The sequence below is a fragment of the Nicrophorus vespilloides genome, unplaced genomic scaffold, assembly GCF_001412225.1.
Source record: "Nicrophorus vespilloides isolate i.1.1-1 unplaced genomic scaffold, Nicve_v1.0, whole genome shotgun sequence".
NCBI classification, from domain to species: Eukaryota; Metazoa; Arthropoda; class Insecta; order Coleoptera; family Silphidae; genus Nicrophorus; species Nicrophorus vespilloides.
In genome coordinates this window covers 54,014-70,365 of record NW_017096164.1, presented here as the reverse complement: position 1 = coordinate 70,365, position 16,352 = coordinate 54,014, and the positions used below count along the sequence as shown (strand labels likewise).

At 31.9% G+C, this 16,352-nt stretch overlaps 3 protein-coding genes across 3 annotated transcripts; 2 read left to right on the top strand and 1 right to left on the bottom strand.

Moving 5' to 3' along the window:
• The first annotated feature begins 8,969 nt into the window (after nucleotides 1-8,969).
• Nucleotides 8,970-9,568, top strand: LOC108569850. Its single transcript, XM_017931556.1, has one exon. It carries the CDS (start codon nucleotides 9,113-9,115, stop codon nucleotides 9,503-9,505), a length of 393 nt encoding a protein of 130 aa, XP_017787045.1. The 5' UTR covers nucleotides 8,970-9,112; the 3' UTR covers nucleotides 9,506-9,568.
• A 2,243-nt stretch (nucleotides 9,569-11,811) lies between these two features.
• Nucleotides 11,812-13,219, bottom strand: LOC108569848 (serine/threonine-protein phosphatase 2A activator). The gene is made up of 6 exons (XM_017931554.1): nucleotides 13,142-13,219; nucleotides 12,994-13,082; nucleotides 12,733-12,939; nucleotides 12,453-12,670; nucleotides 12,065-12,398; nucleotides 11,812-12,007 (listed from the first exon to the last, which is right to left on the bottom strand). The coding sequence occupies exons 1-6, from the start codon at nucleotides 13,155-13,157 to the stop codon at nucleotides 11,849-11,851; spliced, it is 1,023 nt and encodes a 340-aa protein (XP_017787043.1). The 5' UTR covers nucleotides 13,158-13,219; the 3' UTR covers nucleotides 11,812-11,848.
• A 237-nt stretch (nucleotides 13,220-13,456) lies between these two features.
• Nucleotides 13,457-16,348, top strand: LOC108569852 (dolichyl-diphosphooligosaccharide--protein glycosyltransferase subunit STT3A). The gene is made up of 9 exons (XM_017931560.1): nucleotides 13,457-13,635; nucleotides 13,760-13,854; nucleotides 13,916-14,083; nucleotides 14,139-14,497; nucleotides 14,546-14,737; nucleotides 14,794-15,186; nucleotides 15,247-15,862; nucleotides 15,920-16,072; nucleotides 16,132-16,348. The coding sequence occupies exons 2-9, from the start codon at nucleotides 13,761-13,763 to the stop codon at nucleotides 16,278-16,280; spliced, it is 2,124 nt and encodes a 707-aa protein (XP_017787049.1). The 5' UTR covers nucleotides 13,457-13,635; nucleotide 13,760; the 3' UTR covers nucleotides 16,281-16,348.
• The last annotated feature ends 4 nt before the right edge of the window (nucleotides 16,349-16,352 follow it).

The following is a 16,352-nucleotide window of genomic DNA, read 5'->3' as shown; positions in this document are numbered from 1 at the left end:
CAACATTTTCTTCCACTTATAAACAAGATCATATGCATTTTCACCAATCTCGCTAGGCTTCTCGATTAATTTGTTAACGGTCAGCCCAATTTTGGTGTCGTGCAAATGTACCAAACCAATTTCTATCTGGTCAGGTTCAACTTGTATAGGCAGTGAGCAGATCCGATCAATATCATCTTTTTCATGTTCTTCTTCAGTTTGTTGTGGTAGTGTTCAACTTCGCTCGTAATTTTGCAACTCTCCATCTTGGTGATAACGACGACTGAATGCAAAATCCAAAAGCAGCAACATTTTAACATTTTGTACCTACCCTTATCTACGCCTCGCCTTCCGCGAAGGTTTTAGCTAAGCCATAAAATTGTAATCACGTTAGGACATTTTTTGGAAACTGCAGTCGGTACATTTTCCGTTTGTCAATGAAATGTTTAAAGCAGTGGTTTCCAAACTTGATGTTACTACGCCTCCCTCAAAAGTATGTAATCATTTGGCACCTCCCCTCCCCCCTCCATTTCATAAAAGACATAAAACTTTAGCAGATATTTGGAAAATTGCTCACTGCGCCTAATATTCGCGCCTCCCCTTAGACTAGTCCACGCATCCCCAGGGAGGCGCTCCTCACAGTTTGGGAAACGCTGGTTTAAGGGATGTACCACATAAAAACATCATTTTAACATCATTACAAAACAAATCACTATATCATAAACACTGTCTTTTGAGTAAATTCAATGGAAACTTTTCTGAGCCTCTTTTTATTATTGAATTTACTCAAAAGACAGTGTTTATGATATAGTGATTTGTTTTGTAATGATGTTAAAATGATGTTTTTATTTGGTCCCTTATTAAATCCCTTAAACATTTCCGCCTGCAGTTTCCAAAAAATGTCCTAACGTGATTCAATTTTATGGCTTAGCTAAAACCTTCGCGGAAGGCGTAGATAAGGGTAGGTATAAAATGGTAAAATGTTGCTGCTTTTGGATTTTGCATTCAGTCGTCAGTTATCACCAAGATGGAGAGTTGCAAAATTACGAGCGAAGTTGAACACTACCACAACAAACTGAAGAAAAACATAGAAAAAGATGATATTGATCGGATCTGCTACTGCCTATACAAGTTGAACCAGATAGAAATTGGTTTGGTACATTTGTACGACACCAAAATTGGGCTGACCATTAACAAATTAATTGAGAAGCCTGGCGAGATTGGTGAAACTGCATATGATCTTGTCTATAAGTGGAAGAAAATGTTGGCCGACGAGCAGAATCAAACCATAGAAGATATGGAGAACAAAAATATCACTATTACAGTGAAACGTAAGAAAACAACATATGAAAGCGATGATGGACCGTCGTGCAAGAGAACAAAATATTCAGATGAAAACAAGAATACGAAAACATGTATTAATCAAAATAGAAGGTCCAGAAGATTGTACTCGAAAAGTGATGATGAAGAAGTTGACAACACCTCGGGAAAATCATTTGATGACGTGATGTCAGGTATGATTCCAAGCGTTGAAGATATGAAGCCAATTAAAAAGTACAAGAAAATTATCAATTTGAAAGAGGAAGAATCCAAGAAGACAAATGAAGACGAATCCAGAGAAACGAAGCAAGNNACAATCCATTACTTATGAGAAAAACCAATAGTATATGGAAATCTCATTGCAAGAAGAATTTTAGTGATAAGAAAAAACGTAGTGGTGAAGAGTGGAAGCAGTTTTATTTAAGATGTTTGAGCGAGGAAGCGACCAGAAAGAGGAACTCTTCATAATTAATTATAAGTTGCAATATTTTTTAATGGCACTGTATAAATATTTAAAAACTGTATATATATATTTCAATTTTCGTGCAATTCAAAGTTAAATGATTATTTGAGCAAAATATTATCACTGTTAGGAAATGATTTCGTTGTTATTTCCAATATAAGTACAATCAAACTAGTCATTTTTAAGTTAAGTATTGACTATAAATTATTGTTTGTAATAATAAAATTATTTTATTAAAAACTAATCTGTTTTTATATTTTCTACAAATACAATTTTAAATAATTAATGTATAATATTTCTACACAAAGAAAATATTGTTTTTTTTGTGTGATAAATAAAAAAAAGTTTGAAAAACTCTGTTCTACACATAATATGAAACCATGTGATGTTACCTTCCACCAAATCTACAGACGTTTTAAACACTTTTTGGACACTTTTGGTATTGTCTTAAAACTGTATGCCATTGATAATATGTACACTGGAACCTCGCTTAACGAGTTTAATGTGTTCCAAAATTTCCGGATAGTGAAATACGTTTTTCCTCGTTAATCGAGCGAACACTGTATTTAAATTTCACTTTTCTGTTGCCTCTGTAAAGAATCATTTATGGAAAATTTGAGAGATTTCCAGAAATAATCTAATAATTCGATTGAAAATTTATATTATAATTAAACAATAATGTTACTTTCAGGAATTACATTGTGTCTGTTGAAGGAGATTTGATTTTCGATTATATAAATCGTTTATATTCATAAATAGGCTTTCGAAACAATAATTTGATTAATAACAAAACATCCATGACAAAATTGTTTCAGGCAGGTGAATGCATCGAATATCACATATTATGTAGCAATCAGTTTCGACGATAATGAATTAATTGTATGTACGGTATGATGCTCGTTCGCATTCCATAATCTCTTGTGAGGGACGTATTGAAGCGCGGCCGATGCCCGATGAAACGATATAATTGGCGGAATTCATCGCAGAACTACTGATTTGTATTAATTACAATTTACATAAACTCGAACCGCGCTGCATTGGACTTTATAATTTTCTTTAAATGCACACATCGAAATTGCAATTGATTTACCATGCTTCAGAATAAATGCGAAAAAAATAAAAGCGAAAACCTGGTTTATGCTTCATAAACGTGAACAGATTTGCATTATCGAACTGTACATCTCTGCTCTATGGTAATTGCATTACGTCCTTTAATGTGCACAGACATAATTATTTGTATTTATTCAACACTGTTGATTTCAATGGAATCGTAATATTCACAATGAGTTTCATTTGAATACTGTATGTAACAGATTTTAATATATATATATATATTCTCATTAAGTTGCAAACAGAGGATTAAAGGTAGCCGAGAGCCTCGGGTTATGACGTTTCCAATGTACCATGTGTACACCTCTTTTATACGTGGGTTAAACCGCCCCCGTTCATTTTTATTTTGTTTGTTTTGAAAACGTTTTATTTTCATAATTTATATAAAGTTGCAATTCGTTATTCCAGTCAGTTATGGAAAAGAGAAGAATATCATTTGGAATGCACACTAGTATTTGGTATATTTATACAAGTCATTCACCTAGAAACATATACATTATGTTGGATACTTTCGTAGCTTATCAACCTAGAAGCATTATTTTTTCGTGTAAATTTCGAACTTACTTAAGTGTGACAAGCTATTATGTCAATACCTCGAATAGTACGGGTTACAGGACTAATCGATGAACTATATAAATCATTAATTTAAAATGGACAAATTTGTTAAATCTAATGCAAAAAGAAACGTTATAATATTAGTAATCAAAAGCGTATGATTAATGATCGAACTAGTGACATCACTGTATATACATCCATTTTCGGGCAAAAGAATGTGATTCAATTTCTAGTTTCGTCAGAACGAATGACTCACTGCAGAGCATATGTGTCTACATAAGTGCGTAACTGTTTCATTCGAGATCTAAGGATAAACTATATTGTGTAACGTAGTAAAGAATACTACAACACTTACAAGATGCCAGGAAATGCAACAATGAAAGTATTAAGTCTAATCGAAGTAGTGAAATAGATTAGTTTATAAATTAATGAAATTAAATTAACTATACAATAACTATAACGTCAAATTATTTAATCTACACTAATTAATTAATACTAGCAAATGGAAATATTAGTAATTTACGAAAAACTATTATTGATAATAAAATATTTAATATCGTAGCGTTTTATGTTACTACCTGGCATAGTTCACGTTCACCTTTCTAGTAATAAAATTACTATATTTATTGCAGGTTATTAAACAATTCATAATTTAGAATAAATTCTATATTTTTTTTCAATATATGATAATATTATATAAAAAGTTTATTAATTTTGCATATTTTCAATTTTTAAAACTTATGTTTGAATTTACATAAATATGTTTGAAAATATATATTTTTATTTAAATTACGATAAGTCACATGAATAATATGATGTGAATCATGCGTACCCAAGATAAATTAATATTTGATAAAGAGTGGACTTGTTTTCTTAAAGATCAGTGTTTCTCAAACTAAGGGTTTCATATTTTTTTTATTACTCGGTCTCAAAATGACAGCTGTTACTTTGTGTCAAAGCGATGACTTATTGAAAAACATTGGGTGTTCAACTTTATAAGTTCTAATTTTGAAAAGATATCGTAAACTGACAGATGTCACTTTGTGTCAAAGCGATGAACTTGTGAAATGCATTAGGTAGTTGTAAACAAACAAATATGTTAGGTCACGCGTTAAAAACAGGTTAAGAAACGCTGATGTAGATGATCATAAAAGCTGAACCGGTTATTATAGTAAGTAGTATGTTTTTTAAAATTAAATCTTTATAAGTTCTAATTTTGAATAGATATCGCGAACTGACAGATGTCACTTTGTGTCAAATCTTTGAATTTGTGAAATGCATTAGGTAGTTGTAAACAAACAAATATGTTAGGTCCTGCGTTAAAAACAGGTTAAGAAACGTTGATGTGGATGATCATAAAAGTTAAGCGTTTATTATAGTAATTAGTGTTTATTTTTTAAAATTAAATCTTTATAAGTTCTAATTTTGAATAGATATCGTAAAGTGACAGATGTCACTTTGTGTCACAGCGATGAACCTGTGAAATGCATTGTGTAGTTGTACAACTGCAAACAAATATGTTGGATCACGCGGCAAAACAGATTAAGAAACACTGATGTAGATGATCATAAACGCTTATCCGCTTATTATGGTAATTATAGTTTATTTTTTTAAACTTAAATCTTTATAAGTACTAATTTTGAACAGACATCGTAAACTGGCAGATGTCACTTTGTGTCAAAGCGATGAACTTGTGAAATGCATTAGGTAGTTGTAAACAAACAAATATGTTAGGTCACGCGTTAAAAACAGGTTAAGAAACGCTGATGTAGATGATCATAAAAGTTAAGCGTTTATTATAGTAATTAGTGTTTATTTTTTAAAATTAAATCTTTATAAGTTCCAATTTTGAACAGATATTGTGAACTGACAGATATCACTTTGTGTCACAGCGATGAACTTGTGAAATGCATTATGTAGTTCTACAACTGCAAACAAATATGTTGGATCGCGCGACAAAACAGATTAAGAAACGCTGATGTAGATGATCATAAAAGCTAAAGCGTTTATTATAGTTATTAAGAGTAAATTTTTTAAATTAAATCTTTATAAGTTCTAAATTTGAACTGACATATGTCACTCTATGTCAAAACGATGAATTTGTGAAATGCATTGGGCTATACAACTACAAACAAATGTGTTAAGATACGCTGATGTAGATAATTATTAAAGCTAATCCGCTTATTATGTTAATTATAGTTTATTTTTTAATACAAAATCTTTAAAAGTTCGAGTTTTGTATAGATATTCAACAGACAGATGTTTACTATTTTTCTATCGTCAATGATTTATTTCATATAGTGATTCTCATATGCGATATCTTTGTAAATCATATAAAGTGTTAAGACATTGGCAGTAACTTATTAGTAGCGAAGATTAACCGCCTGGGAGAACGTAACCCACTTAATATGATAACTTCATCGAGCGCGGATTTATTATGTTTCGGCTGTGGAGGCAACTATCTTGAAATCTTCATTGTAAACCTTCTCATAATAATATTTGTAATTGAACCCATCACAATCAATTCTTTTATCACAAATCGATACATTTTTTTCAATCGATTATTGATTTATTTACACTAATAATAGCCCGTCGTGTTACTACTAATCTTTAAATAATAATAATAATATTGTGTTTATTTATATTGAAAAGAGCGCAGAACGCAATATTAAGTTTTATATAACGAGCGAACCGACGATTTTGCATTAAATCAATACTGCTTTCTACAACTGAACGCTTTCACGAAAGAAAACTAAACTTGCTTATTTTGACTTTCTATGATTTATATCCATCAGAGTATCACTGTAAAAATAAACAAATTTATAATTATATAATACATATTATTGTTATATTTTATTTATTTCGCACAAGAACTTTTTTAGTCTAATTTGTTTATTAATAAATTTGATTAAATTTAAAATTTATAGAGAATTTAAAGCATATTTTATAAATATTTTTCTATAATAATCATGTTATGATTGCTCTTATTTTTGTGTGAAATGGAAATTGTAACAATTTTCATTGAGAAAAGAAGAGATTGAGATGAACCCTTAATGGAATGAGTATAGACTCTTGGTTACTGTGGTTGTGGATCCATTAATAAAAACAATTTCCTTTGGATCGCGGTCGGAAGGTATACAAAAAAAAAGTGTCTGGGGAAAGTACAGAAATCGATACTTGTGTTAATATTTTATTTATAGAGATAACGCAAAAGCGAAGCACCGCAAGGGAACCACGAACTCTTCGACTTGCGTAACTTTCTCGAATCAACAACGAGTGGTCGTTTCTTCGGTCACGAAACAACAACAACAACAACAAAAAAAACGGCGCCAAAATGCGGTGCAGGGCGAAAAAGGGCGGGCATTCTTTCATCCTCCCTCGCCGGATCCGCTCGTAACGCCGTTCATCTCGTCTCGTTACGCAATCCGATCGCAGATGCAAGAAGTTTTCCGTCCAGGTCGTTGACTTTCAAATACTGGAATACACACGAATGTGCGATTGTAATTGTTTCTCGCTGCGTATCAAGAATCCAAATAATCTTTTAAAACTCGATCTGCCTCCGATGATTCTCCTTTACCGAACGAACGAATACAATTCATGTTTCGTAACTATTCTCTCTCTCGAATCATTCTCTTTTTTTTATTTCACGTTATTCTCAGCGACCTTCAATAGTACGATACGCTTTAATTTACATAATTAATATTCTACTTAGAACGCATTACTAATCCCTCAGTAATTTTCCATTCCAATCCTTTCGGATGTTACAAGCTGCGCCATCCATTACACTCAGCATGGACTTAATAACCGTATGTTACCTAACTCTTACTGTTGGTAGTGACATCTATCGGTTCAATATATTCCATATGTAGCTAGATGGCGTACATTAATATCTTTAAAATTCAAATATTACAAAATTACTAGCATTTATTCATAAGTTTTAATAATTACAAGATTTTGGTACATTTAACATACAAAAGTAATTTATATTTTCCACTATAAACCTCTCTTGGTAAATAAATATTATCATTATTACAACATATTGTAACATATAGATAAAATTAATTTGTTTGTTAACACTTTTACTTAATCAAATTAAACTTCTTTTACGAAAAACCCATTGATATTTGTTGTCACTACAAAATATGTTAAATAAGCCAAAGAGAAGATTAGGCCATTGATTCATGCGTTACACATAATTTAGAGTTCATGGCAACTAAGAAAACATTGACTACCTTAAGCTGATGGAAATATCAAGGCCACATTTGTCAATAATATGCGGGCCAAATACAAGGTCTTTGCAATGTAGTAATAGAAGTATTCATTTTATTTGTTTCCTCACGCGCTTATTTCAATCTTACATTTCAATAAGTAAATCATCTACAGGAAGTTTCTTTTGACTAAAATACTCTTGGGTCACTAAAGTAGGTCGCATATACTACTCATTCAACTTAGTATTATTACGTTTTTCTACTATATCTAATTACTGAAAATATACATATAAATAACTTAAATTTTATATAAATTGTCAGAAAAGTCTAGGTTTTATATCTTTATAAGAGAATTGTAAATTGAAATACTGGACTATATTTAATATATTAATAAAACATGTATTGCGTTATTTTCCAATTCATGTAATAATGGGTAGATTTTCATTAGTGACTCACTTCTTTTATACGAGTTTCGGCGAAGTAAAGATCTCGTGTAAACCACAAACACGTTTTCTATAGAATTATATTATGTACATTTAAAATAAAAAAAGGAAAATCCATTTTACCCGAGATCTAGATTAAGTATATAATCGTATATTAATCATACAAAATTATCGAAGACAATGTTGAAAAAAATCGCACATCCGCAAATGTGGCCACAACATTAACGTGCGATGATTCTCAGAAAACGATAATTAAATTTACACATCACATCTAAATTATGTAATAATAACAAGGTATATATTTCGGATTTTCTTCAAATATGTATATTATTGTATGGACACTCCATACATGGTGGATTTTCCATGTGAAAAGAATTAATCCTTGAATGTGATAATATAATTCCCGACTTATCGTTTTAATCAATACACAACGACGTCAATAGTTTTTTCTACAAACGTAATGGATTCCCCTTACTTTGTTTCTAATTACTGTATAGATAATTTCATTTTTAAATAAATAATCATCCATGGGTATGCACATGCAAACTCGTTTTGCGAAGGTCAAACTTCAAGTAGATTGTTGCCACTTTTCGGAGCAAAGTTCATCGCAATTTTGGTCTGGACAAAATATTAATTGACGAAACGTAACAATTTTTTTGTTGTTGTTACGTTCGCGGTAGAACGAATTGAGTAAATACGTTGTCTTTAAATAATTTGTTGGAAGAATGAAGAAATTTGAAAAATCCAAATATGAGTGAGATTAACAGTGTAATTGTGTAGGTAAACGTCGGCGCGATCGGTTTGAAATTACGAAATGTTCAATGTAAACGCGAAAGTAAATCCCCTGCCGGAAACGTAAATATGCACACTTGAAAACACATAACGGAGTGTGAACTGGTATGAACGATGATTGCCGATCGTAGGGAAAGTACCGAAATTCGAATTGGATAAAACAGGAGTGCGCGCCGCTCAAAAAGTTATACTTGGTTGTAGACTCCGTAGTTGCAGTTCAGTTGAATCTTCCACAAAGCATTATGGTCGTAAAAATGAGTGAGTCTAGTGCCAAAGCAGCATCCCAAACCGCACCTCTGATGGGCAACAATCAAGAAATCAACTTGAAAAATAATACCTCGAATTTGGTGGTGATTGGAAATTACAACAGCATCAGTTTAGAGAGCAACGAATTGAGTGTCCAAGTGATTGGTGATGAATGCACCCTCAATGTGGCCAATGGCTCTGGAAGAATCAAGTATATTGGAAACAATGGCAGTATATTTCTTGGTGACAGTGTAACTAAAGACTTGGTCACATCCATCGGCAACAACAACAAGATTATTTCGAAAAACCAAACGTCGAAACCGAAGAAGCACAGCAAACAACACAAAACTCAACTGAAATACATCAATATAAATCATTTCAGTGGATGAATCTAAAATTTTAAATTTCAAGTGAATACCAGAAGTTCCTATATTTAATACCAACAATGTATTATTCGTATTTAATACTGTTTTTATTTTGTAAAAAGTATTTATTTTAATGAAATTTATGTTTTCAGCTCATAATTAACTATGAGTTTTACATGTTCCTATCTTATTTCTATTGTAATTGTAAAATTTATAAATTATTGATGATACGGGTATTTATTACTATTTAATAAAGAAAACATTGTAAATATAATAATTCGTTTATTTTTTTGCGGCAATCAAAAATCCATTTCATGTATTTGTGAGTGTGCATAATTAAATGTTAACCTGTTGCATGAATCAATCATTTTTAATGTGCATTGCGCACGAAATAATTGATTATCATTTGATTGCGTGAATCCTGCATACAATTAGTTTCACAAATGATTAAATTCCAAGGTGTTATGCACAATGAATGAATTAAAATTTTTAAAAAAATTCTGCATCTAAATAACAGTCTTAAGTATTTAGTAAATATTTAAACAGAAGTGATCGTAAATAAACTTTAAAATCAAGTCATTATGTATCTAAACCAGATTTGATTATTAATTGCTTCCACAAGTTTAACACTAGATTATTTAGTTGAAGGATTTATTGTTTGTGAATAACTTGCACTAACAACATTTTCAAGTGGTTTTTAGAAACAACGTAGATTACAAATGATCTCAGACAATTCGTATTTTAAGATAAATCATTTATAGCTTATCTTAATAGAACTTACATTATTTATATTATCAGAATTGAACAACAATGAAATACGGATACGCACGCTCATCTTACGTATATTTCGTGGTGATTTATCATTAAATGATATCAATTTCCTGTATTCCTGGTTATTTTGTAGTAAAAACTTAGATCCTAATTTTGGTACGTGATTCATGCGCAATTTCTACACTTACAAGTCTTATATGATCGAATGATGTAGGTGTTATCGATTATTATCTAAAAGGAGTGTTTAATGAAATGATGTTCATCATAAATGTCATATATAAGGCTATATATCTAAATAAAATAGTAATATGTGCGTAGAATTAGTTGTTGCGAAAAGAAAAGTGACATCTTTAAAGTATGACAATAGTATATGCTTCTAAAGTAGTCGTCATTCATCCAAAGTTTTATGTATTGTCTAATGACATTGAGTTGCACTTGTTTTTGTTAATTATCATTATTTAGCAATGTTAAGCTATTGAACGAAAAATTATATTATGAAGGTCAAAAGTAGAATTACGTTTGCAAATACCCAAAATCTGACAATTATATTTGTACAGTGTAATTTAATATTCATAATTTCCTTTTAAAGCATTAGAATTTTATGTCGTAACAATTTTATTCACAATGTGAACATTGAGTAAATTTAAGATCGCGGTTAATATTAAATGGATAAGCTTTCCAGGTGGATAGTTACCATTATGATGATTTTGAACATTGATAATTATTTAAATCTAGTGATTTGCAACGCTTCAACCTGTTTGTGGTTTCACTGTTATCGAGTAGGCTAATAGCCACAACATTAGTATGTGACTCCAGTCTATCTTGGTATCTACTACTATATGTATTTCTTAGACATTTTGATTGGAACCTTTCTATAATTTGTATGTTTACTGGCTGCACCCCACCATACGTCCATACTGGTTTCACTATTACTTATATACAAAGTAATCCACTGATAATTCCGACCTTTTCCCCAGAAGCCAGTAGTTTTCTAAACATTATTTCTAATTGCTCCCTCTTAGCCTGAATGTGATCTTTCCAGGCGAGTCTTCTGTCTAGATGTTTGCTTAGATATTTGACTTTTGTTGCTTTAGGCAGATCTTGTGCATTAAGTTTTACAGTTGGACAGGTGTCTTTATTTAGCGTGAATGTAATATGCATTTCATTTCGTTAACTGCTATTCTCCATTTAATAAACCATTATTGTAGCTTATCTAAACTTACTTGGATATTCAGATACAAGCATTAGAATTAGGAATAATTATTTACATATTTTAGTTCGAATGATATTTACAATTTGACTTAAGTAGTTATTTAAGTACAAATAAAGTGAAGTATAGGGGTTAAATAACTAATGAACTAGCCGGTAATTTCTGATATATTTACTTCCATTCGTACTGTATAAAATTATTTTTATATATTTTTCAAGCAACAATTTCGAATCGCCATATAAAACAAAGACACATTACAATATCACATTTAAAACCAACATAAAATAAATAATAAAGAAACATTATATGTTTTTAATATTAACTTACTATATTGTAATTAACTTTAAACTAAATAAAGCAACGCAAACAAAATTGTAAAACAAAATTTAATTCATTTTGGAAATGTGTACGTCAGACTGCTCGGGAGGTTTCGTCATTCCCATGAAGCCAGCTCCTATTCTATTGGATGGTTCCTTAACGAACGGTGTCAATGGTAACATAGATCCAAATAATATATGTTGGACGACCGGAAATTTACCAAGCACCTACAAGAAATTAATTAATTTAAACCATTCGACCATACGAATTATTAAGCAATTTACCTCAGCTTTGTACATTTTCACAAGGCCACTGTTAATCTTAGCCCAACTGGCTACCCCACTGATACTCCACAGCTGATTGGAGTGCTCTGCAAATGGTCCAGTTTTTACTGCATTTATGTATTTCATGCATCCCAAGAACATGTATTCGTCAGAGAAAGATTCTACAACAAGGGGTTCCAAGAAGGAGCAGGGTTCAAACACTGGATGCCCTATGAGCTGGGAGCTGCCCCAAATGAATGGGACAAATTGATAATCATCTAAACTCCATACACCATGACTTCCAGCAGGTTCCATCCTATAAGTCTGTTGTAAATTGCGCACCAAGTCCAAATATCTTTAAAAAAAAAGTATTAGAAAAATATTTATAACGTTATTTGTTTTACATTACTTGTGAAAAACTTTGTTGGCTACATAGATTTTATCATCATCGTTTAAGGCACCCATTTTGAACAGACAGCATAGAAACATGATGAAACTAATTTCATGTCCTGTTCCATAATCAATCCTCACAGAATTTCCAAAAGACTCCATGAAGTAAGCCAAGATTTCTGCTAAACTCCTGTGCAAATGTTCAGGAAGAACACTTTTAATCAAATTAAAAGATTGCTGAAAACATATTTACATAGTGATGACACGTTTGTTTCAAATAAGAAATCTGTCTATTGTACCTGCTTCACTTTTTCCAACCAAATGCGGAAGGCTTGGTTTCCAAACCTTTGTGGTTGATTTATTGCTGGTGTTTCGACTATAATTTCAATGAGTTTATCAAGAACAGCAACCAATTTATTGATGACATCAGATGGTTCATCAATTTCATACTTCAAAGATTTTCCCTTGACCGCCTCATTTATAGCTAAAATGAATCCCATGTATTCCTGAAACGCATCAATATGAAACCAGTTAATTTTATATAAACAATGATTATTTACTTGGTACCCCATAGAATTTTCCCACAAGACCATATCATCAGGCACTTTAATTCTCTTTGTAGGTACACAGAATTCAAATTCCGGAGTCACTGAAACATTACAAATAATTAGATTGAACATTTAATGATTATTACCTTTGTTTTTTTACTTTTATTCTCGGACATTTTCAATAGATTTTAATATCAAAATATTGCAGTATATAACCTATCAATGTAAACGTTGTCAAATTTCCAAAACAACCAAGTTGTAATACCTTTGATTTTTTTAACCGTATATAATTTCAATTATATACGAAATTTTTTAACGATCAATTAAGGACTACAAATTATAATAGGAAGTGAGTAAATATTTAATAATTTTATTCGTTGTTTATAGAATAATCGATAAAAAAAAGTGGGTGTTTGAAATAAATTTGTCAACATTGCTGGAAGCGGCTATATGCTAAATTCATAGTTGTCAAAGATTGTCAAGCCGGTCTATGTGGCGTTTTCTTAGCTAAAATGATTTTGTTTTATTCTTAATAAATAATTGTTCTTAAAAATCTGAAATTTAATTAATTAGCAATTAGTTTTGTTTAAAGTAGTTGTGATATTAGTTGGAGGAGTCTCAAATTTATCCAATTCGAATCTCGTAACCTCCAAAGTAAGTGTTATCTAAATATAAACGAACGTTAATCAAACTAGAAATTAATAAAACATATATGATTATAAATTTAGTTTTAATCAAAATAATGCACATTGTTAAATATTCCGTTTTTTTTTTGTAGGATGTTTGGTCTTAACAAGAAAAGTACCTCTACTACAGCAGATAAACAAGAAACATTATTAACATTATCTATATTAACTTTGGCTGCAATTTTATGTAAGCAAAAATGGTTTTTAATTGTCAAAGTTAACAATTTATTGATAATGGATAATTTCAGCATTTGCTACAAGATTATTCTCAGTATTAAGATTTGAAAGTGTCATTCATGAATTTGATCCATATTTTAATTACCGCACTACCAAGTATTTAGCAGAGCAAGGCTTCTATTCTTTTCACAATTGGTTTGATGATAGAGCATGGTACCCATTGGGGCGTATCATAGGAGGTAAATACTGGATATCTTCCAAGTTCTTAATGACTCTAATCAATCATATTCTCAGGTACCATTTACCCGGGCTTGATGATAACATCTGCTGCTTTGTACCATCTCTGTTGGTTTTTGAATATCACCATTGATATACGTAATGTGTGCGTATTTCTTGCCCCATTGTTTTCGTCCTTTACGACAATCATAACATACCTGTTAACTAAAGAGATTAAAAATGCATCTGCCGGTTTGGTGGCCGCCGCAATGGTATCCATTGTACCCGGTTACATCAGCCGCTCTGTGGCTGGAAGTTACGATAATGAAGCTATTGCTATTTTCTGCATGTTGTTGACATATTACATGTGGATAAAGGCTGTGAAAACTGGAACCATTTTCTGGGGAACATTGGCTGCTTTAGCATATTTCTACATGGTAAATACGTATAAATACATATTTTCTGCATTTAACTTAATATTTTAGGTTTCATCTTGGGGAGGATATGTATTTTTGATCAATTTGATTCCGTTGCACGTATTGGTTTTGATGATTACCGGCAGGTTTTCGCATAGGATTTACGTTGCTTACAGCACGCTTTACTGCGTTGGAACAATTCTGTCGATGCAGATCTCGTTTGTCGGTTTTCAGCCAGTTCAAAGCTCAGAACACATGCTTGTATGTTAAGTTACTTTACATATTTTTTGAACAGTTACTGATAGTACTCGTTGCAGGCTCTCGGCGTTTTCGGCTTGTGTCAAATTATGGGTGGTATTGATTACTTGAAGAGTAAAATGAGCGAAAAGGATTTCGAAACGCTCTTTGTTACACTTTTGTACACAGTCGGATCCTGTTTACTTTTATTGGTTGGAATTTTAACGTTCTCCGGCAAAATTTCACCGTGGACCGGACGTTTTTACTCCCTTCTTGATCCATCTTACGCTAAGAATCACATTCCTATTATCGCATCAGTATCGGAACATCAACCTACGTCTTGGAGTTCCTTTTATTTCGATCTGCAAATTTTGGTATTCTTGTTCCCAGCAGGACTGTACTTTTGTTTCAAAGAACTAACAGATGCCAACATATTTTTGATATTGTACGGTGTTACTAGTATCTACTTTGCGGTAACTATACACACAAACATTACTCGTAGTCGAAACTATTGCATAAATTCCATTTTTTAGGGTGTAATGGTCAGGCTGATGTTGGTTTTAGCACCGGTCATGTGTATTTTGAGTGGAATAGCAGTGTCTCATTTACTAACGAAATTCATGAAGAACACGGATGGAGCTAAGCCACACGCTCACGAGCATAAGAGACCAAAGAAATTGGAATCGAATTTTGTCTTGAAAAACGAAATATCGCTCACGTTCATCGGAATCACTTGTTTGCTCCTTATTTCGTATACGTTCCATTGCACTTGGGTCACATCCGAGGCATACAGTGCGCCTTCAATTGTGTTGAGCGCAAGATCTCACGACGGTGGTAGAATTATTTTCGATGATTTCCGTGAAGCCTATTATTGGTTGAAAATGAATACACCGGAAGATGCTAAGATCATGTCTTGGTGGGATTACGGTTATCAGATTACCGCGATGGCGAACCGAACTATTCTCGTGGATAACAACACTTGGAATAATACACATATTAGTAGAGTTGGTCAAGCTATGGCCAGTTCAGAAGAGAAAGCTTACGAGATTATGAAAGAGTTGGATGTCGATTATGTGTTGGTTATCTTCGGAGGATTGACTGGTTACTCGTCGGATGATATTAACAAGTTCCTTTGGATGGTTCGAATTGGTAATTTTACATTTCAAAAAATGAATTTTAGCTGAATTTATATACTTTTTTTTTAAGGTGGAAGCACTGATAAGGGCGCACATATTAAGGAATGGGATTATTATTCACCAAACGGAGAATTCCGAGTTGATAAAGATGGGTCACCTACTTTACTGAACTGTTTGATGTACAAAATGTGCTACTACAGATTCGGGCAAGTCTATACTGAAGGTATAAATTAATCAATAGTTTATCCCATCCATATTATATGTGTATATTTATTATTTTAGGTGGAAAACCACCGGGCTATGATAGAGTCAGAAGCGCAGAAATTGGCAATAAAGATTTCGAACTGGATGTCTTGGAAGAAGCTTACACCACTGAACATTGGTTGGTACGCATCTACAAGGTGAAGGATTTGCCCAATAGGGGCGTTTAAATAGATATTATTTTTTACGAACCTTTTATAATAAAATATTCTACTATTATACTAACAGTGAATAAAATATAA

Bases quoted from the DNA above. Each gene is read 5' to 3' on its own strand.
- LOC108569848 (XM_017931554.1), bottom strand. The intron at 12,940-12,993 runs GTAAATAATCAT...GATGCGTTTCAG, and splicing joins AAAATTCTATGGGGTACCAA to GAATACATGGGATTCATTTT. The intron at 12,008-12,064 runs GTAAATTGCTTA...AATTTCTTGTAG, and splicing joins TGAAAATGTACAAAGCTGAG to GTGCTTGGTAAATTTCCGGT.
- LOC108569852 (XM_017931560.1), top strand. From the start codon at position 13,761: ATGTTTGGTCTTAACAAGAAAAGTACCTCTACTACAGCAGATAAACAA. The intron at 14,084-14,138 runs GTAAATACTGGA...TCATATTCTCAG, and splicing joins ATTGGGGCGTATCATAGGAG to GTACCATTTACCCGGGCTTG. The intron at 14,738-14,793 runs GTATGTTAAGTT...TACTCGTTGCAG, and splicing joins AAAGCTCAGAACACATGCTT to GCTCTCGGCGTTTTCGGCTT.
- LOC108569850 (XM_017931556.1), top strand. From the start codon at position 9,113: ATGGTCGTAAAAATGAGTGAGTCTAGTGCCAAAGCAGCATCCCAAACC.